The 23,562-nt window shown below is 22.8% G+C and overlaps 1 protein-coding gene across 4 annotated transcripts in view; it reads left to right on the top strand.

Annotated features, from left to right (window-relative positions):
• The window catches only part of LOC122499922 (peroxisomal leader peptide-processing protease-like), a 106,529-nt gene extending 90,861 nt beyond the window's left edge, over window positions 1–15,668 (top strand). For all 4 annotated transcript variants that reach the window (XM_043608511.1, XM_043608510.1, XM_043608512.1 and 1 more), the window contains 6 exons: window positions 5,436–6,136; window positions 7,367–7,563; window positions 7,648–7,760; window positions 10,544–10,781; window positions 11,685–11,969; window positions 15,296–15,668. In XM_043608511.1, coding sequence (XP_043464446.1) covers window positions 5,445–6,136; window positions 7,367–7,563; window positions 7,648–7,760; window positions 10,544–10,781; window positions 11,685–11,969; window positions 15,296–15,384 — 1,614 coding nt within the window. In that variant the 5' untranslated portion in view covers window positions 5,436–5,444 and the 3' untranslated portion in view covers window positions 15,385–15,668. The remainder of the gene's footprint in view (window positions 1–5,435; window positions 6,137–7,366; window positions 7,564–7,647; window positions 7,761–10,543; window positions 10,782–11,684; window positions 11,970–15,295) is intronic.
• Window positions 15,669–23,562: the final 7,894 nt, after the last annotated feature.

Raw genomic sequence — 23,562 nt, 5'->3', positions numbered from 1 at the left:
CATTTATGAAAATAATTGAATTTTGGAGAAGAATTTTGTTATTTATAAAGATAATTTTGGATTTTTACAAGAATTTTTTTCAAATTTTGTTACATAGTTGAATTTTATAAGAAGAATTTTATTTTTATTCTGAAAATAATTAAATTTCTGCAATTATTTGTAATTTCTGCAAAATTGAATTTTTTTTAGTGTTTTCAACAAAAATTTAAATTAGAAAAATTTTTTAATTCTATTATTTTTAAAATTGCTAATTTATTTATTTTAAAAAAGGCAGTAAGAAGTTAGTATTGATATTATTTGTTCAAATACAATTTAATTGACTTTAATAAAAAATTATTCTATTTAAGTAAATATTTTTTCGATAACAGACAAGTAATTGAATATTTGAATCAAATAAATTTTTTGTCAGTGTAGTGAACTCTTCATTTTTCTAAATTTTTACTTTTTTGTAAAGTAATTAATTAATTAATTAATTGAGTACAAAATATTTAGTAAAAAAATCAGTAAAAAATTTAGTAAAAGATTCAGTAGAAACTTTAGTGAAAAGTCTTTAGTAAAATCTAAACTCTCTGCAATTTGTGATAATTTTTTCTTGCAATTTTTACTATCTCCGGAATGTAAATTTTACCTTTAGGGAATTTGTAAATTTTGTAAACTTGATAATTATTTATTTCTTTTACTATAATTGTTGGTGAAATTTAAACTTTTATTTTTTCGTCTTTTTTTTATTAAAACGTATTTTGTAAATTTCTTGCAAAAATTATTATTTGCTAAAATGTTGATTTTCTGCAATTTCTGATAATTGTTTTTTGCAACTTTTACCATTTCTGGAATTAAATTTTACTTTTTTGCGAATATGTAAATTTTCCTAAATTAATAATTATTTTTTTTACTAATTGTTGGTGAAATTTAAACTTTTGTATTTATTCTTCTACTTTCTTTTATTTTTATGAAAGAGTATTGAGGAAAATCTCATTTTTTTTAAATTTTTATTATTTCAGGAATTAAAATTTGATAAATTGATAATTACTTATTTTTTAATAATTCTTGGTGAAGTTAAAAATGTTATATTTAGTTATTTGTTTTTTTAGGATTGCAAATAAATAAATAAATATACATTGCTTTTGTTGTCGATTAGTATTTGTCTCAAAAGTTAAAAATTAAGTTTAAAATTAAATAAAATTAAAAAATTAAATTAATTAAATAAAAAAAGTTAATTAAATAAAATTTAATTAAAATTTTGTTATGTATATATAATTTGTGTATACAATTTTTACTAGTGTTAATATATTTTCAATAAATTTTTTGAAAACTTAACGAATAAATGTGTAAATAATAACCGAAATTGTACTATTATCGCGAAAAATGGAGAAATATTGTGTGGCTGACCAAAACAGTAGTTTACTACTTGTTCCTCAGTTGTATCACTTGTTCCTCCAAGGTTCTGCATCGTACGATTTAGAGATTCTCTGTAAATAACGAAAACTCTTTTTTAATCCCTCTTTTAATTTTCTTTTCCTCTAATTGACTATAATGTTATTTTTCTCCAAGAAATAAAAAATGTTTCCAAAAGTTTACCAGTAGAAAAATTGAAAGCAAAATTAGTCTAAATTAACTGTTAGTAAAATCTTCTCTGTCCTTTTTTTTGGGTAATTATTTGAAAATAATTTTTATTTAAAACTTATTGATTTTTATATAGTAAAATGTAAAAATTAATAATTAACTAAATAAGTAAGTAAAAAATTAAAAGTAGATTATTTCAATCTAACTGTTCGAAATATTTTGACGAAAAATTGAAAAATTAGGAAAAATTTGTTTAATAAATTAGAAAAAAAAACTGGTAATAGGATTAAAAACTATTAGTAAATAAAAAGGGTACAAAATATAATAAACGGGAAAATAATTTTTTTTTGTTTCGAGCAAAATTCCGAGAAAAAAATGAGAACGATTCATTATACGCAAAGTGTAAAATTATAGATTACGTGTTATGGTTACGTGTATAAGAGTATTTGAACCTATTATTATTATTCACATCGACATAAAAAAAACCCCAACCCAAGTCTTGAATGTTGTGTAAATATATAAGGAATATAGTTGAGGTGCCAAGCGGTCTACCGGTGCATTGAGCAAAAACTAGTCCAACAGCAGACACGCCTCGGTACCCGTCCCCCTTCATCTCTCATCGAGTATGATTTTCTCGTGTACCACAAGTTGTATTATTGACGATCGAATCGACCTTTTCCAGAGAACTAAACATTCTCGATCAATCTATATAAACTACTCACGCTTTTTAGTAAAAGAAAAAAATGAGAGAGAAAAAAAAATTCTTTACTACTTTATTTTTTGCAAAAAATTATTCAGAGAATGAAATTTTAATTTTATTTTTAGGATTTAATTTTTAGGTAGAGAATTAATAAATTTATCACGGGGTGGAAAAAACTTCTTTTTTGTTTCGGTGAATTAAATATTCGTGGAAAAAAAAATATTATAATTTACACTTTGAATCATTACAGTTTTTCTAAGGATATCAAATTGAGACAAGAAACGTATCAAAACGTTGCTTCGCAACTATTTTGACACGTTTTTTGTTTCAATTTGATATCCTTAGAAAAACTGTGGCTGAGAATCAGTTGTTTTTGAATTAGTTAATTAATTAATTAAAGTTTTAATTAATTTTTTAATTATTTTATTTAATCAGTTTTTTATCAGTGAAGCAAAAATTCAAAAAAAATTTAATTTTACTAAGAAAATCAAGTAGGTAATTTAATTTTTTTTCTGTGATTATAAAGTAAATTTTTAATTTTAAGCGAATAAAATGAAATTAAGGCGCAAAAAATTTTCTTCTTTCTTTGTTTTGGAAAATTCAAATATTTACAGTAAAACTGAAAAAGTAACTTTTACTAAATTTATAAAATACAATAAAAACTGAAATAATTTTTGTTTCTAGCAATTTTGACTATTTTTGGAGTAAATTTGACTATTCCTGCAGTAAAAAAATTGGTAAAATTTGAATTTCCAAGTGTGGGAAAATTTACACAGGAAATAGTAAAAATTGCCAAATGGAATTTTCAGACATTTTAAATTTTAGTACGTAAAATAAAAATTGATGCATATTTTTTTTCGTGTTGTGTGTCTTTAATTTTGGAAAAAGAAAATAAAGTTAAAAAAGTATGGAAAATGAGATTTTTTGGTTCAGACAATGAAATATTTATGAAAAAAAATAAATTAAACTTCATTATTTTACAAAATAAAATCAAAAATGGAATTTCTTTTTTAGCGACTTTTACTATTTTCCGAAGTAAAAAATTAGTCAAATTTACTTTTTACCTGCTGGAAAATTTACACCGGAAATAGTAAAAATCGCCAAATAGAAATTTTAAATAGTTTTAAATTTTACTACGAAAGTAAATTAAAAATTACTAATTTTTTTCCAGTGTTTAATTTATTTTTATTTTAAAGAAAGAAAATATAAGAAATTTGCTTCTTTTGTGATTCAGAAAATAAAGTAATAATGGAAAATGAAATAAGTGTTATTATTTAAAAAAATAAAATAAAATTCAGAATTTCTGTTTTTTAGCTGAAGTTTTACTTTTTGTATAGTAAATTTTTGTATTTTAGCAGTAGAAAATTCGTAAAAAGAATCAGGTGTGAAAAAATTTTTCCGCTTCTTTTTTCTTATTTTTAATTTAAAAAAAACAAAATATGCGACTAAAGTAGGGGAACATAGTCTAGGTCGGCCACCTTTTTGACTTTTGTTTATAACTTTTTTTTAAAAATGAATTTGGACAATTGAAGTATATGGTTGGAAAGTCCTGTTTAATAGGAACATTTTTTCTGTACAAAGTAAATTGACAGGTTTAAAAATGAAAAAGTTATAAAGATTTAAAAAAAAAAAATTTTGTAGTCCAGGTTGGCCATTACAGTCAAGGTCGGCCATGTTTAAAATTCAAAGGGCATTAATCTTTAAAAAATAAAATAACATGTTTGGAGTTACGGAAAATTGATTCTTTATTGTTTACAGTTTGTAACTTAATGAAATAACAAAATAATAACAATAAACAATATAAAAAAATAAATATAAATAAAAAAAAGTTTTGCACTAAAATATTAATAAAATTAAATAAAAATATTAATAAGATGATCAATTATATTATGAGTTATACAGAATTGCAGTTTTTGCAAATGAAGTAGCTCGTCCTCAACTTTGCGCATTTTAAACACATAGTGGCCGACCTTGACAGTAAGTAGCATTACCGAATTGTTGTAACCATAAAGAAATACGTTTCGGGATTCGATTTTTTACTTTGTTTTCCTTTCAACCATGAGTCCCACAAATTTTCTGCATACTTGCTTTCACGATTCAATTTGTTTTTTATCTTTTATTAATGGTTTTTCACATTATGCACAAAACTTTTTTTGAGCTTTTTTTGTACCGACGTCACAGAAAACACAATTTTCGATTTTCCGAAAATGTAATTGAACAAAAAGTTAGGTTTCACTAAGACAAGCTTCGACAAAAATGCGCGTAGGTGGCGCTAGTGAACTTGACAAAAAAACGCGAGTGGCCTACCTAGACAGTAGGCCAACCTTGACTACATTCCCCTATAAAATAGATTTTTTTCTGTGTTAGAAAATTAAATTGACATTGGAAATAGTAAATTTTATTATTCTCAAAAGTGAAATTTAATAAAATTTACGAATAAAACGAGTAAAGTAATTTTTACTATTAAGATAATAAAAACAAAACTAGAATTTCTGCTTTCTAGTATCTTTTACTATTTCTAGAGTAAATTTTATTAAAAATTGTAGAATTTACTTTATTATTCTCGAAAGTAAAATTTAGTGAAATTTAGTTTCTGCACGTGGGGGAAAATTTACACTGTAAATATTTAAAGTAAAGTAAAGTAATTTTTACTATATTAAGATATTAAAAACAAAACTGGAATTTATGCTTTCTAGTAACTTTTACTATTTCTACACTGAAAAAAAAGTTCTGGTTGGAATTACCAGAAAACCTGTTTTTAACTAGAATTTCGTGTTAAATATGCCCTAACTAGATTTTTTCTATGGTTAAGTTAACCAGAATTCTGGTTGTTTTAACTAGAATATCGTGTTAAATATACCCTAACCAGAACTTTTTTTTCAGTGCAGAGTAAATTTTACTAGTCTTGAGGAAAAAAAAATTGTAGAATTTACTTTTAACCTAAGAAAAAATTTACACTTGGAAATGGTAAATTTTTATTATTCTCGAAAGTAAAATTTAGTTTCTGCACGTGGGGCAATATTTAAAGTTTCCACAGAAATTATATCAAGTTTATAAACAGTTTAAATTTTACTATAACAGTATAGTAAAAATTACTTTATATTAATTTTTATTTACAAAAAAAGAGAGACAAGCCCTGTATTTTATTACAAAATTAATTTTTTAATTTTAGGTAAACAAAATGAAGCAACCAAAGAACGTTTTAATCTCATACGTTTCCTCTTTTGATGACGAGAAAAAAAAAGAAATTTTTGGATATTCTGGTATAATGATCTCAAAACACTGGGTAATTACCCATGGATCATTAATTAATCCACTAATGAAAAAGAATACAGAAATTGAAAATTTACTGACAAATTTAAAACCGGGGGAATTTTTTAAAATCCCTGACAAATTACAGAAAGAAATGAAATTTCGAATTTTATGGGAAACATCAAAAAATGATAATGATGAAGTAGAAATGGAGGAAAATAAAGGTAGTGTAATGATTGTTTGGAAATGTCCACTCTTGAAGGAAACATTTGACAGTCTCTTTGCCTCTTGGAAATTTAATAAACTAATGGATAGACGTGATGGATTATTATTGATGCCAGTGTTTTTGATGATAAATCTTGGGAGTGAATTTTACCACGATTGTTCAATAATATTGGCAAGAGAGGCTCTAAATCGTTTTGTACAACAGGATCTCGCTTATCCAGTGAGAGGATCGATTGCAGAAATTGAGTCAACGCCATTTGGTAATCCGGTTTTTATCGATTCGATTGCACGTGGCGTTATTAGTAATATTGTTGGCTATCAAAATTGTGTTGCATTGTCTGACGCTAATTCGGTACCAGGTTGCGAAGGCGGTCCAGTTTACGTCATTGACGACAGGTGAGATCTTTGTATTGTGAAAGAATCTCTTTTTTTTCTCGAAAATCTTCCTTTGTTTCTTTCTTTTTTTACATAACTTTCAATCTTGACAGTTTTGGTCTTTTGGTCCCTAAATATTTTCTCTAAATTTTACAAAATTGGAAATTATGGTGAAAAGTTATTTTTTTTAGTCAAAATTAGTAATTTTATTTTAGATTTCTACAATATAGTAAAAAGAATTTCTTAAGAAAAACCTTTCACCCCCTTCAAAAAAAAAAAAAAAATATTTTAACTATTACAATTTTTTTTCTAAAACTACAAACTCTCTAAATTTAAATCAGTGAAAATTGAGCCTAATTTACAATAGAAAGAATTTTTACTAATTTAAATTCTTTTACTAATTTCTGGTCACTTTTTACTTAAACTTTATTTAAAAAAATTGTAACTATTAAAAAAGATACAATTAAATATATTAAATCTGAATTAGTTAAAATCAACTTATTGTTAGCAAAATCTTTTTTGCTTCTGTAATTAATAAAAACTAACTAATTATTAGTATTGAAAATTTCTAATTATTAGTAGATAAATAGCTGGGAAAATATGTAGTTAAATTTGACTAATTGAATTAGTTGCAAAAAATATTAGTTATCTTAACATAATCTAACAATGAAATTAACTAATAATAATTTTTTTATTCTTATTTAATTCTTTTATTTTTAACTTGACTTAATTCATTTAATAATAATTAGCTAAATCTCTAAATTTGAATTAGTAAAAATATTTACTAATTTGAATTAGTGACTGACGGTTTGCTTTTAAATTAGTAAATTTTACTAACAAATTAGTAGAAATTACCATTTATTTGTAAAATTTACTAATTCCAAAGAAAAATGTGAGTCACTGATTCAAATTAGTAAATATTTCTACTAATTCAAATTTGGAGAGTGATTTTAATTTTTTAGTGTGTATTTGCTTGAATAAATAAAATTAAAAATTAATAATTTCTTTCTAAAATTTTATTTTTTGCTTTTATTTGAATGAATAAATGAAATTAAAAAGCAATCAATTTTTTTCTGATTTTTATTTATTTATTTTTTTTTTTTTGCTTCTATTTAGATGAATAAACAGACTTGAAAAAATAAAATAAATTTCTTTGCCTGAGGATCCAAACTAAAGAACAGTGAATAAAAATTTAGCGAACTTGTTATCATATATGTTTTATTAAAAAAATGAAAAATAATTGTTATGTAGAAAACAGAGACGAATTTGCGGAATGGTGATAGCTCCGTTAAGTTGGTGTCGAGGCGAATGGGTCGATTACACATTAATAGCAAATTTAAAAGTGTGCTTGAGCCGAGGTGTCCCTCAACAGCAATTTTGTCAATTATTAAAAAATCGACGATGCCTTGACGATGTAAACTTGAGAAGTGATAATTGTCAATTAGCTGGTAAATTTTATTTGTCTTCCTTTTTTTGTGTGTAAATTATTAGTAAAAAAGCGGGGAAAAAAAATTTGCAAATTTTTTTCACAGATTTATTAGACAGATGTGTGGTACCAGTTCAATGTGGTTCATCATGGGGTACTGGAATTCTCATTGAGAAAAAATCTGGTACAATATTGACGTGTTCTCATGTCGTGAGAGAGGTTCGTTTATTGACAGTTGTTACTATTTTGGAATTTGTCGATTTCCTCAGTTTTTCGATTTTCTTTATGAATTTTCCAACAAATTTTTTATTGTTCTTTCTCTGTTTTTCTTTCTTTTGGTTTTAGTTACTTTTGATTTTTTTTCTCTTGGTTTTACTTTCTTTTGGATTTTTTTCTTCTTCTGGATTTTTTATTCCTTTTAATGTGTTAATTTCGCAAAGGTCAATGAATAAGTTTTAAAAGTTGTTTATTAGAATTTGCGTTGGGTACAATTTTCTTTTAGCCAAATTTTTTTAGAAATTTAAAAACTTTAGAGAATTATTTAATTATTATTATAATTTTCTTTATAAATAACAAAATTCTTCTCCAAAGTTCAATTATTTTTATAAATGTTCAAAGAAATTCTTGTCCTAATTTCAATTATTTTTAAAAATAAAATGCATTTTTCTAATTTCAATGATTTTCAATATCCACTATTTTAATAAAATTTCCCAAAAATAATTCAATTATTTGAAAACAGTTTTAATAAAATTGTATGCAAACATTTAATTATTTTCATAAATAATAAATTTTTTTTATGGAATTCAATTATTTTCATAAAAAATAATTTAAAATTCTAGAAAATAATAATTGAATTAAAATGATGAAAATAATTTTGATGAAGTTTCAGTAACAAAATTCTTATAATATAAAATAATGATTTTATCTCTCGGTGATTTTTAATTATTAGAAAACATGAAGAAATCGATCACTACGAGTCTTCGACTCGGAGTAATCAATATCTTCATGTTTTATAACAATACTTTTATAAGTTGTTTGATTTAAAAAAGGTTTGAATTTGAATGTTTTGAATGTCTTAACTCCTGTAGAAAATCCTTTTCAAAAAATAAGATTACAAAAAGGAATTGTGCAAACATTTTTCTTCTTTTTCTAAAACAAAATAATAATTTTGTTAAAAAAATTGTGATTCATAAACAAAAATAATGCAAAAAAAGTAAATTTTCTATTTCTTAATCACAGTTGTTTAATAATTTTCTAATTTTGTTTAGAAATAAAGAACAAAAATCTGCATAATTTCAATTTGACAAAACATAGTTTTAATTAAATTCCTCGGATGAATTCAAATATTTTTAAATATTTCTATAAATTTCAATAATTTCCTAAAATTTTAATAAATTCTTCGAAACAATTCAACTATTTTTTTAAATACTAAAATTCTTTTCAGGAATTAAATAATTTTTAATCCAATTTAAATAAAATAGCACGAAAGAATTTAATTATTTTCAAAAATTTTCATAAAATTTGATTTCAACAAGAATTTAAAATTCTCTAAAAATAATTCAATTATTCTAAAAATATTTTCATAAAATTCTATATAAAAATTAAATTACTTTCAATGCAATTTTTAAATATATTCGTCAAAAAAATTGAAAGAATTCAATTATTTTCAAAAAATAATAAAATTCTTGTGATGAATTCAATTATTTTGAATATACATACTTAATTTTAATAAAATTCTTTAAAGAAATTCAACAATTTTCGAAAAAACGTCAATTGAATTTCTTGAAAAAATTTTATTATTTTCAAATATTTCTATAAAATTAAACAATTTAATTATATCTTAAAATTTTAATGAATTGTTCGGGACATTTCAATTATTTTTATAATTCTTCGCAATAATTCAATTATTTTTATAAATAGTAAAATCCTTTGCAGAAATTTAATTCTTTTCAAGAACAGTTTTAATAGAATTTCTCGAAAGAATTTAAATTTTCAATTATTAACATAAAATTAATTTATTTTCTAAAATTTTAATAAATTCTTCGGAACAATTCAATTATTTTTATAAATAGTAAAATTCTTCTCAAGAATTTATTATTTTCAATATAATTTTAATAAAATTCTTTTTCATAAAATTCAGTTTTCAAAATTTTCAATTAAAACTATTAAAGAAACTCCATTAGTTTAAAAAAATTCAATGAAATTCTTCAAAAGAATTTAATTAGGATTTTTAAAAATATTTTAAAAATTCTTCGCGAGAACTCAGTTATTTTCTTAAATAATAAAATTCTTTGAAGGAATTCTATTATTATATCAAATTTTTTGATAAAATTTTTTGCAACAATTCGATGATTTTCAATACATTAATTTTAAAATTGAAAATATTTGAAATATTCTTGGAAATTTTGTTAATTACAAATTTCATTGAATAAAAAGTTAGTTAAGTAAAAATTCAAGTTAATTTAAATTTTATTGAACACAATAAAAATCTCTTAATTAAAATTCTATTCTTTAGAAATTCAAGAAAATTAAGTTTCAACGAACGAAATTAATTTCTCTTAATTAAATGTTGTATTAATTAGAAATGCTGTTAATTAAATATTTCATTGATTTGAAATTCTGTTAATAAATATTTAAAAAATTAGAAATTCTGTTAATCAGAAGTTGAAATAAATTAAGTAAAACAAAAGTAAATCCCCTTAATAAGTTAAAAATTGAAAGTCAATTGAATAAAAAAAAATTCCATTACATTTTCTCAGCCGAATTTACATTCGACTAATTGAAGAAGATTTTGTCTTGTGAAAATTGTATGAAAACAACATTTAGAACCTATATATTCATGAGCCTAATTTACGAAATAAGCTACGTCAAAAGAAATGAGAGTAGTTTTTAACAACTTTTCATGACAAAGAAACAAGTTATTATTCAATTCATTCGAAGGAGATGAATCGATGGGGGGAATTAAAAAACGATTGAGGTTAAGAGGGCAGACTTATTTCTAGGCGCCAGTTAGCGACATCAAGGTTATGCTTAATAGGGATGAAAACAAGAAAAAGAAGCCGACGACAACGACGACGAAGAAGAAGAATAAGAAGGAGCATGTCTCGCCCACGAGGGCAGAATTGGTTTACAGGACACCCGATAATAAGCCATATGACGTCGCCGTACTGAGGGTCAATCCAGAGGAAATGGACCCCTCGCTGGGGTCTATATATATTCAGGGCACTTTTGTATCTCGAGGTAAGGAAGATGCTGTTGCTGATGTCAGTGTTGAGGTTCATGAAATGAAATGACCACACAAACCAAAAAGAGATCATTTCTCCTCACTCTCTCTCTCTCTCTCTCTCCTTCTTTCTCTCTTGTGATGAGATCACTCGACATTTATGATTCCCTTTTATTGTGTGCCTGTGTGTAACGAGGCCAGAAAATAAACAAACTCGATTTCCTTGTACTATTCATTGACTAGAAATATTATTAAGACTCAGGAGAGCTTTTGCAATGATCTTATTTTATGTCCATTGAGAGGAGAAGTTTTCTTCGTCAATGAAAACTACTCCCTCTGTTTCTTCTCGGTTTCTTATATTCATTAACTGTTTATCGTTTTACGGAAATTGAAAATTTTTCTTATCGATTCTGAACAATTGGATTTACTTTATTGGCTTTGAATTGCTATTAGCAGTTCTATTAGCGTATTTTTAAACGTGTCATCGCTTATTTTTAGTTTCTTTTTCTTTCGTTTTTTCTTATTTCGTTTGTTTGGAATTGAGAAAGAAATCAGATTTCTTTGTTTTATTTTCTATTTTGCAAATATGGAATAACAGTAGTTTCAGACTTTGTTTTTGATGTGAAAAATATTTTTTTTCATTAAATCGTTGATCACAGACGTTCATTGTTGATCAAACTTTTCTACCTGGAAAAGTGGAATCAAAAAAGTATTCGACTAAAAATTTTTCGAACAAAATTATTCTTTAGGGAATTCTTTTATATTTTTTATTTTTTACGGATTTGTTTGAAAGTGAGAGAAAATTTTTGAGAGAGTTTTGATTGTGTGGAGGATGATAATGATTGTTAGTTTAATTCTGTTGTCGTTGTTGTTGTTGTTGTTGAAAAAAAAATTGAAGAGTAATTGTTGTGCATATATAGGGGATGTAGTGGCGACAGCCGGATTTCCATTTTTCTCATCGAGTTTGCCAACGATAAGCAAAGGAAATGTGTCAAGATCCTTGCCATGCATGTTGCAGACCACCTGTTGCGTTCAAAGTGGAACTAGTGGTGGTCCAATTGTTTGCTGGCCGAGTGGAGAGATGCTGGGGATGATCGTGTGTAACGCAATTTCATCAAGCAACTCGGAACTTTACCCACGACTCAATATGGCAATTCCAGCTTCGGTCTTGAAAGCACCACTTGAACAATATCTTCAAACGAATGGTAATTTATGTCTATTAATTTTAAATTCCCACACGCGGAAAAAAATTGATAATATAACTTTTACTGTAGACTTTTTTTATAGTACAGGCGTAAACTTTCTCGAATTTTAGCGCTTTTTTATGGAATCACAATTTTTAGTATTTTTACTATTTTTTATTAGTTTTACTTTTCTTTTCTTTACACTATTTTTTTGTACTATTTTCACTATTTTTTCTATTTAGAATTTTTTTTGTTAGTCTTACTTTTCTTTTCTTTACACTATTCTCTGTACTATTTTTTACTATTTTTACTATTTCTTCTCTTTACTATTTTTTTATTAGTCATATTTTTCTTTTTACTATTTCTTCTGTTTACTATTTTTTATTAGTCATACTTTTCTTTTGACTATTTTTTGAACTTTTTTTTACTATTTTTTCCATTTAATTTTTTTTTATTAGTCTTACTTTTCTTTTCTTTACACTATTTTTTTGTACTATTTTCACTATTTTTTCTATTTAGAATTTTTTTTGTTAGTCTTACTTTTCTTTTCTTTACACTATTCTCTGTACTATTTTTTACTATTTTTACTATTTCTTCTCTTTACTATTTTTTTATTAGTCATATTTTTCTTTTTACTATTTCTTCTGTTTACTATTTTTTATTAGTCATACTTTTCTTTTGACTATTTTTTGAACTTTTTTTTACTATTTTTTCTATTTAATTTTTTTTTATTAGTCTTACTTTTCTTTTCTTTTTTACTTTTTTTACTACTTCTTCTGTTTACTATTTTTTTATAAGTCATACTTTTCTTTTTACTATTTTTTGGACTATTTTGACTATTTACTATTTTTTTATTAATCTTACTTTTCTTTTCTTTACACTATTTTTTGTACTATTTTTTACTATTTCTTCTATTGACTATTTTTTTATTAGTCACACTTTTCTTTTTACTCTTTTTTATACTTTTTATGAATATTTTTTCTATTTACTATTTTTTTTAATTATCTTACTTTTCTTTACTTTTGATTATTATTTTGTACTATTTTTTACTATTTTTCTATTTACTATTTTTTTATTAGTCTTACTTTTCTTTTTACTATTTTTTACTATTTTGACTATTTTCTTCTTCTCTCTATTATTTATAAAACAAATTTTAGTATTTAAAGAGTAAATTTTACTATTTCCGAACTAAATGTTAATTTAAAAGCAAATTTTACAAAGTTCGAAGTAGAGTTTACAATTTCCAAGCTAAGTTTTAGTAAGTCCAAAGTAAAGTTTACTAGAGTCGAAGTAAATTTGACTACAAGTGATGTAAATTTTACTAATCTTTACTAAAATTTTTGTCGGATTTAGTAAAATATACTTGATACCGAAATAGTAGAAATAATGAGAAACTTCAAACAGTTTTACCGCAACCGATATAAATTTTACTAAATTTATTAAAATTTGCTTTGAATTTAGTAAAAAACAAATCTAAATTTTACTAAATTTTTATTTACTAAAATTGTTTTCGGATTTAGTCAAAATAGTCAAACTCTAAAGAATTTTACTATAACCATTGTAAATTTCACTAATTTTCACTAAAATCTGTTTCAAATTTAATGAATCGTAAGGAAATAGTAAAAAATAGTCAAATTTTAAAAAATTTTACTTCAACCGACGTAAATTTTACTAATTTTTACTGAAATCTATTTCAAATTTAGTAAAATATACTTTGTACGGAAATAGTAGAAAGTAAAAGTAAAAATAATGAGAAATTCGAGATTATTTAGCTTTTACTTTTATGGTAAATATTAAAAGTTACATTATATTTTTTTTCATTTGGTGGAGAATTTAAAGAAACATTTTTAATTATTATTGCTTCACTTAGAACTAATTTCTTCTCTCGCTTTATTAATATCGTTTTGCCTTCTTGTTTGTTTCTCCTAATTCGGCGAATTTTTTCTTTGCTTGTTAGTATTTTGCTATTTGTGTGTTAATCAGTTCAGGAAAAAAAATCTTGGATGAAAATTTTTTGCTATATGAATGAATTTTCTCGTTAACTAAAAAGAAGTAAAGTAATTTTTACTATACTCTAAAAGAAAAACCTAAACTGTAATTATTTCTTTTGTCAATTTTTTACTAGTTTTGGATGAGTAAATTTTACTATTTCAAAAGTAAATTAAAAATTTTAAATAAAATTTTACTGAATCCGGAGTAAATTTTACTACAGTCGATGTAAATTTTACTACAACTGATGTAAATTTTACAAATCTTTATTAAAAATTTGTTTTGGATTTAGTAAAATATACTTTATACGAAAATAGTGAAAAGAAAAATAGTCAAAAGTAGTCAATAGTCAATTTTAGTACCAGCAATGCAAATTTTACTAAAATTTATTTCGATTTTAGTAAAAATATACTTTGTACGAAAATAGTGAAAGTAAAAATAGTCAGAAATAGTCAATTAGTCAAATTAGTCAAATTTTAGTACCAGCAATAAAAATGTTACTAAAATTTGTTTCGATTTCAGTAAAAATATACTTTATACTAATTTTTACTAAAATTTGTTTTGAAGTTAGAAAAATTTAGTTTTACAAAAATAATAGAAGTGAAAAAAAAGTAAAAAATTTGAGACTTATTTATTTATTTTTATGGTAAATAGTAAAAATTGCATTATATTTTTTCCATGCAGTGGAAAATTAAAAAAAATTCTCTTATCGCTTCTCGTAGAACTAATTTTTCTTCTCGCTTTGTTAATAATTTTTGGCTCCTCGTTTATTTCTAACAATTCAGAACTTTCTGTTTGCTTATTTGTCTTCTGCTATTAGTATAAATAATTCATCGAAAAAAAATCTTGGTTCAAATTTCCCTTCGATGGGAATTAATTTCTCGTTAAAGTACATCGAAAAAGTAATAAAGTAACTATTCCTATACTTTCATAGTAAAAACTAAAGTTTATTTTTTTTATCATTTTTTACTATTTCCGGATGAATAAATTTTACTATTTCTGCAAAGTAAATATTACTTGTTCGGAATAGTAAATATTTTTATTTTCTAAAAAGTAAATATTACTCCTATGTAAATATTTAAATAAAATTAGTTACATTTTTAGTTATTTTTTCATTTTATATTTTCCACTTGTTTGTTGTGCTTTGTTTGAGAGTAAAATAATAATTTTTGAATCAAGATTTAGAATTATTAATATATGCAGTGTTGGTATCGTTGGTATATATGTGGCTTGAATATTTGCTTTGTTAGAAGTTAAGTGGTTTCTTTGGTGAACTTTTTTCTTCCTGTGCTCTGCGCCAGCAAAAAGTGGCGCGACCTTTGAGTGCAACTGGCACAGATTGTCGTCCTCTTTTTCAGATGCCAAAGTCCTCGAAGCTCTCGCCAGTCAAGATGCAGTCGTGCATCAAACGTGGGATTTACATCTGATTCCTCGATCAAAAATGTGAATCACGCTCATCGCACAACTTCTTCGTTTTGTTGTATATAAATTTTCATAATATCGTCACCGTACGTCTGTATATAATTAATAGAGATTTTTCTTCACTTAGGAATTAGAAAAATTTCTTCTTTTAATAACTAATTAGTTTGTCTCTTAATTTCTAAAATGAATTTGTTCAATCATTTGTGATTATTTTTCTATTGTTTTTATAGAAATACTGATTTTTAATCTGGAATCAGAAGAGAAAGTATTATAAAGAAATTTTAGTATTAAGAGGGAAAAATTAATATCTGTTATTAATTTAATAATTTTAATTTATTAATTATTTAAATTAAATTTATTAAATTATAAAAAAATTAATACATGTAAATTAATTAATTATAATAAATCCGATTGTTTTTTAGCAGTTTTAGAAAATTCGGATTCGAAAGGTAAAAATAAGTAATTATTTAAGTAAATATAGAAAATATTTATCATTCCTGTAATTATGATAGTAAAATCATTATTTACTAACAACAAACTATTATTATTATTATTATTATTATTATTATTATTATTATTATTATTATTATTATTATTATTATTATTATTATTATTATTATTATTATTATCATTTTATTATAATCTAAATTATAATTATTATTATTTTTTAATATTATTACCATTTTTTATTATTATTCTTATCCTTGGAAAAAAATTGACTAAGAAAGAAATAAAATTTCGAAAGTAGAAAAACTTGTCAGAAATTGCAATTCAATTTTTGAATTTTTTGTTTTTCTATAAACCTAAATATATAGTAAAAGTTACATTACATAGAGTTTTTTCTCTTCTGCGCACAATGAAGAAAAAAGCTATTGGAATTTGTTCAGTTCGAGAGTTGCTGATGACGTTTTTTATAAATAACTCAATAAAGATGCGATAGAAATATAGTTCGTGTGACGTGAAATCCTCAAGAGCAATTAATTTGATTGAAGATTTTAAAGTACAAAGCACATATGAGAAATCAAGCGTCAGAGTTGGAGAATCTTTATACAAAAAAAAGAAAGAAAAAAGAAAAGGAAAAAAATGTTCGCAAAAATAATATAATAACCCTCTCATCGTTGTATATACACTATATCAATTTTTTAATACGTGTAAAAGACGTCGAAGCTATTAAAAACAGGTTCAAAGAAATATTTTCCCCTTTGTCATTATTTGTCGGTACATATAGGAGGTTAAATTTTTTTCTCTCATTAATTCTCTGTTTAAAAATGGTACAGAAATAAACGCAAGCAATTGAATTGTATTGTAAAAAACTATTTCAATTTTATTTCGACTTTGTTCTTTCTTATTGTATTGCGATCTTTAGATCTCAATTGTAATTTTAAAAATCAACTTTTTAGAAGTATGAATATAGAATACTGTAAAATTCAATAAAATACAGCAGAAAAATTTTGTTTATTATTTTTTTTAATATTTTTTTTGTTTTATATTTATTTTAATTAATTTTATTTTTAAATTTTGGTAATTAATTTAAGTGTAGTTGTATTAAATTGTATTTTTGTTGTTGTTGTTGTTGTCGTTGTTGTTCAAAAATTGATACAATGTTTTTAATTAATTAATTTTTGTTAATTTGTTTTCACTTGTTTTTCAATAATTAAATTTTTTTAATAAATAAAAATGAAATGAAAAAATATACCTATAAATATTTTAAAAAATGAAAAACTGTAAAAATACAATAAAATTGTTGATTCAATACAATTAAAATTTACAAAAATAAAAAATTAATAATTGAATTGAAGTTTGAAATTATTTGTTACTTATATTAATTAATTAAATTTTAATTGTCTTTATTGTATTGTATTTTTGGTGATGTTTTTCTCAATTAATTATTTTTTGTTTTTCTTGATTAACTTGGTTTTCATTAATTAAATTTTGCAGTTAATAAATGTAAAATGAAAAAATATTTTAATGTAAAGTTGTAAAAATAAAATAAAATTGTTAGTGATTAAATACATTTTTAAATTAAATTAATCAGAAAAAATATTAAATATAATTAATTAATTTGAAATTTTGTATTACTTTTGTTAATTATTTTAATTTTAGTTGTAACTATTGAATTATTTTTTTTTTTTGTTTAAGTATTTAATTTTTATTTGTTTGTTTAACTTTTTTTTAAATAACTAAATTTTTTTAATAAAGTAAATAAGAAATAAAAAAATTTGTTTCAAAAAAAATAATATTACTATGGATTGATTTAAATTGTTAATAGCTTAAAACAATTAGACGTAAATTAATTTTAAAATCAATAAGAAAAAAAAATAAAATAAAATTAATTAAATTTAAATTTGATTCATTTGAAAGACATTTGCAAATAAAAATAGAATTTCTCGGAAAAAATTGACTGGTGGTTTTTTGCAATACTTTTGGTTCAGTTTAGATATGTAAAAATAGATAAAAATAAAATAAGTATTATATGCTGTAATAATGCAAATATTTCTTATATTAATATCACTTGCGAATTGTTGGAGTGGATCAATCTATTATTAAAATCTTGCAGCTGCATTTATATTTATCAATTGATCGAGACATATAAGTTTCGTTTATTTAAAGACTAATTCATGATAATTAACAACATTTAGATTCAGTCAAGTGGAACAATATGTTCGTGAATTTTTTCTCTATATACTATCTAGTGCACGATTAGTGATTATTTTTTCCTCCTACTTGTTACGAAATTGATTTTTTTTCAATGAAATAAAAAATTTGTAAATGAAAAAAATTAAATTTTTATTTATTATTAAGGGGAAAATTTATTATTTACATATATTATCAGAGAAGGACGGAAATTGTTTTTTAATTTAATTTTATTGAAATAAATTCAACTGTTCAGTATTTTTGTTAACATTCTTTAACAGAATATTTTTTAATAATTTTAATCATATTTCAATTAATAAAGAAATACATAATTCACATTTTATTTTTTACTATTAATTTTGTTATCTAAAATATTAATAATATGAAAAAATAAAATGTGAATTAAAATTATTATTTAAAAATAGAATGTGAATAATTGATATTCTATTTTTTTATAGATTCTGTTGCAGCTCGTTTACTGCTAAGATAAATAAAATGAATAAATAATATTTTGTTAACTGGAATATTTTTATTAATTAAAGTTAAAATTATTAATTAAAAATGGAATATAATTTATATTTTTAATTTTTCGAAACTTGGTATTTCGTATTTCATATACAAGATGGTCCGTATAAATTGTGAGAGGTGGGAGAAAATAATAATCACTGTAATGTTGACGTATTTGCAAATTTATGTATTATTGACAGTAAGATTCTCACTTCTGTTTATAATTGGCTTGATTTGTTACGCGAATTCCTATTTGGAATTCAGTGGAAGCGTTTGCAAAGTAAAATAGGCCGTAAATATCAGGAGAAAGGTAGATTCTATAGATAAGTACTCGTGTCTAAATCGCAAAGTCAATTAAATCGATTTCACATTCTTTACATGATACTGTTAAGATAGGAGAATCAGGAAACACCCAGCAACAATTGACAGAAATGTTTTTAATGATTCAAATATTCATGGTTCTATAAATACATTGAAAATTATTTACGCTAAAACTTTCAAGTCTTTTTCCTCTATTTTTCTTTTATTAAAAGAATAATTCAATTTTTTACTTGGAATTGTACAATTTTTTTTTACTCAAAAATTTATTTATTTACTTATTTGAGAACAAAATTATTTTTTAGAAAATTCTTTGGAGAAAAAATTATTTCTTTATTATTTTTTTCTAAAGAACTTTTTTAAAAAAGAATCCTTTTTTAATGGATTTTATTTTTTTCAAGTTTTGATAAACTTATTTATTTAAAATGAATAATAATAAAAAATAAAATGCAAGGAGAAGAAAAAGGATCGATTTAAAATATCAAAGAAATATTCGATTTATGTTTTATTATTTTTTTTCTTTACGCAAATTTTGTATACATAGGTACTGTAAAATATGTAAATATATATATTATGTATATATCGCTAGCACAATACTTGCTTAAAAAATAGCAAGACATTTTTTTTAAAATATAAGATATTCGAATGGGGGAAAATAGTTATGAAAAATTCGTAGATGAGAAATTATATGTATAAAATGGAATTTTTTTCGATTATTTATTTATATAAAATTTAACCTGCGAATTTTTCAAAATTATTTGCACCATTTATTTATTTTTTTTAAATTTTTTTATGCGTCGCTGCATAAGAAGCAGAATTTTCTAAAATACTGATATCACCACAAATTAACATATATACGTATGAGTATACGATCACATCGAAGAAATCATTTTTCGATTATAAAAAAAAGTAGAAAAGAAATAGAAAAATGTACATGAGAAAAAGGAAAAAATTCTCTTGCTAATTTTCCTATAATTTTTCAACATTAAAGTAAACGAAATTTTTTTCTTAAATATTTGTCAAAAATTGCATAATTGACTTTGAATTAAAATTAGAATTTAAAAATGAAAAATTGAATGATTGAATTAGTTTAATATTTTTTAATTTAGTTAATATTAATTTTTAATATAATTTTTAATTTAATTAAAATAATTTAACGAAAAAAAATTGAGACAAGAATTTTTTATATTTAATTAATATGTTTGCTAAAAAAATTTACTTTCATTAATTTGAAAAGATTTAATTTAATTAATATTAAAAATTAATAATACTTTGTACTTGATAAAATTTTGAAAAATTAATAAAAAATTGTCGTTTATTTCAATGTTCGAATTTTTATGGACTCTGTAAAGGAACAGAAGTCGAAAAATTAATGCAATAATTATGTCGAAGAAAATAATTCCAATTAGATAATTTATTAATGGAAAATCAGCTTTTTTTAACTTTCATCAACATTCGTCTATTTTAGGAATTTAAGTAATTAATTTTATACTCGGTTTTTATATGTAATGCACAAGAAGTAAGAACTTTTTTTTTGCATCTTTTTTCAGTAGAATGAATATAAACGTAGTTTTTTGAACAAACTTTGAATTTCAAATTCTATAATAATAATAATTGTTATCTTGTTAGGTATTTGAAAAATTTTATCACTGGAAGAAAATATTCTCTAATCGATAAATATTTCTGGATTCTTATTTAGAAATAAGTCGCTAATATTTTTATGATTAGATTTTCTGAAAATAAATCCAGAAATATTTTCAATTACAATATTTTTTATTTAGAATATAATTTTTTCCAGTGATTAAAAGTAAATTTTTTTTCTAATTTTCTTTTCTTTTTTCTTGATTTTAGAATTATTTTTACTATGAATTGTTGAAACGAAGTCATTTACGACGAGAGACTTTTATTTTTTCTTATAATTTGTCTTAATTTCTAACAGTATCAAATTGACGGACGCTAAAAAGACGCCTTGTGATTTGGACTTCGTTTCTTTGAAAAAGAGTTTTTTCAAACAAAGTCGTTTATGGAATGTGTGAACTTATATATTAAATGAGTGTCAATACAATTTACACTTATAAGTAACATGTGACTTTACATTTTACGATTATTATTTTTTTTTTCATTTTTACGTTTTATTTACATTTTTTTTTTTTTGGATGGAGTTCGAATCATTAGCTTTATCGCATTGAAAATCTTAATTCTAATATTTTTATTCATCTCCTGATTATTTCTTTTTTTTTTAGTTTTTAGAGATATTTTTCTTGTCTTTTGTTTCACGCGGTTTTTTATTATTTATTTATTTTTAGGAATCGATTACGAAAAAATAGGAAAATATGTACCAGTTTGACAGTAGTTTAGATATCGTGTCTTATTTCAAGAGGACAAAAATCGTTTATTCACACGTCGATGAATTTCATAACGTTTATAATCAATGATTGGAAGGGAAAAAATAGTTTTCACACGTAAATGAATTTTTTATTTAGAATTTTTTTTTTAGATTTTTTTCTTTATTATTTATATATTTATTTACTCCTTTATTTATTTACTCTCTTGTTTATTTAATCACGTATTTATTTTTTATTCATTTGTTTATTGTTAATTATTTTTTACTGATTTATTTATTTACTCATTTGTTTATTTATTCATTTATTTATTTATTCATTAATTTTTTATTCAATTATTTTAATTATTTACTCGTTTCTTTATCTCTTAATTAATTTATTTATTCAATTATTTATTTACTCTATTGTTTATTTATTCCATATTTTATTTTATTAATTAATTATTTATTTATTTACTCATACATTTATTCATTTTTTACCATAAAAGAGGAATTTAAAATTTGCAATAATTTTAGCAATGCAAAATTATAAATAAAAAAAAATTGTTATAAATTTTTTTAGTTAGAATTTTATAACAATTTTGAATAGAAAAATAATTTTTTCCCCAAATTTTTTATTCTAAACGCTGTGAACTTCATTGAGAACGTTCATACACATGAAAAGATTTTTTTTTCTTGATAGTTAAAATATAGTTTAACTGGAATTTCAGTGATTGATGGATTATTTATAAGTAGAGATAAATACAATTACGAGACCTTAGGTATCTATTCTTGACGCACAGCTTTGCCATTATTATTATTATTATTTTCTTTTTTTTTTGCTATTACGAAAATTCAGAACGAGAGATAATTTATTAATGTTCCATAAAATAGGCAAGTTCTTTTCATGAGGTTATTCACCTAAACGATAAAAAAAATTTACTAACAGAAAGTGTAAGTGCATTAGATTTAATACGAAAATTTTTTTAATCGTTGTTTTAATTATTTATTTAATTAGAGGACTAAATAATTATTAATTTTAGTTAAAAAAAATAATAAACAAATTACATTTTATTTTATATAGTAAAAAGTGGAAAAAATGTATAGTAAAAAAATTGTTATTATATATTTATATTTTTTTAATTATTTATTCAATGAATTCCATTATTAATTTTTATTCTAATTCATCAACTAGAATAATTAGTTTTTAAAAAATTGTTTGAAAAGAACAAAAATTACTTATCTCGTTCTGAATTTTAATTACAGCAGACATTGACTTTTTTTTCTCTCTAAATTAGCCAAATCACATTGTGACAATTGAGCTTTAACCGTGTATTTTAATAATTACTTCACGGCATATTTGACATTTTTTTTTCCATTTTCCTTCCCACCTTCTAAACATTTTTTTTATCGACTGTGTTCCAAACTTTTGAAACGAATTTCAATTACGTTTCAAAATTTTTTTTTCCTCTTCACACTTATTTATATTTACATTTATCAGGACAAGGTAGAATTTTTCAGGACGGATTTTTTGATGGAAAAAGCACAGTCATCATGGGGTAATTTATAATTGTTCCGCAGGAAATAAATTACACACGATTAGAGGAATTTTTCTCGAAAAATTTCCATTAAGTTTTTTTCTTCAATTTTCTTCTCAAATTGTTTTGTTTTTTATTGAACTCATTCAATGCGACACGCGATGATTGGGAAAATATTAAAAATCCATGTTTTTTGGCACACTTGTGACAGTAAAAAAATAGAATAACAATGTATGTGAGTAATATTAACGAAGAAAAAAAGAACAGACTTTTAAAAAGTTTTCTATGGTGTTTTTTTTTTAAATGTTTTATATCATCCTTTTTGGTAGTTAGGATTTTGATTTATAATTTAATTGGAACACAGTCAAAGCATTACAAGTTTACAGCCTTCTATTTTTTTAATTTTTTAAAAATTTTTATTAAATTATTTTATATTTACAAGTTTTCTATGAGATGAAACAAAAAAACTGAATTTTTTTAATCCAGTTTTCAGTGTTGGGAAAATTTTTTTATTTTTCTTCTTCTTCTTTCTGTTTTAATTAATTTAAAGATTGAGTAATAAATTCTAATTTTAATAATATCGGGAAAAGAGAAAAAATAAAAATAAAAATTGAGTGAATATTCTTGGGAGATATACACGTTTGCGTATATCTGTAACAAGTTTTTCCATACACTTTCTCCTTTTGCTACAGGCAAAATCTGTCGCTTGAAAACCGCATTCTCTCGTTGCGTAAAATTCCAAAAGAGGGAAAAAAATAAAGTATTTACAGAAACGGTTTTTCAGTGATGAGACTTTATTTTTTTTCCCCTTTGACGATTTCTTTTTCTAATTCTAATTAAATTAATTGTACATAATTTTCATAATTATAAATTGTTCTAATTTTCA

Source organism: Leptopilina heterotoma, unplaced genomic scaffold (genome assembly GCF_015476425.1).
Source record: "Leptopilina heterotoma isolate Lh14 unplaced genomic scaffold, ASM1547642v1 Lhet_18, whole genome shotgun sequence".
Lineage (NCBI taxonomy): Eukaryota > Metazoa > Arthropoda > Insecta > Hymenoptera > Figitidae > Leptopilina > Leptopilina heterotoma.
Note: the sequence above shows the minus strand (reverse complement) of the source record. Positions and strands in the feature narration are given on the sequence as shown.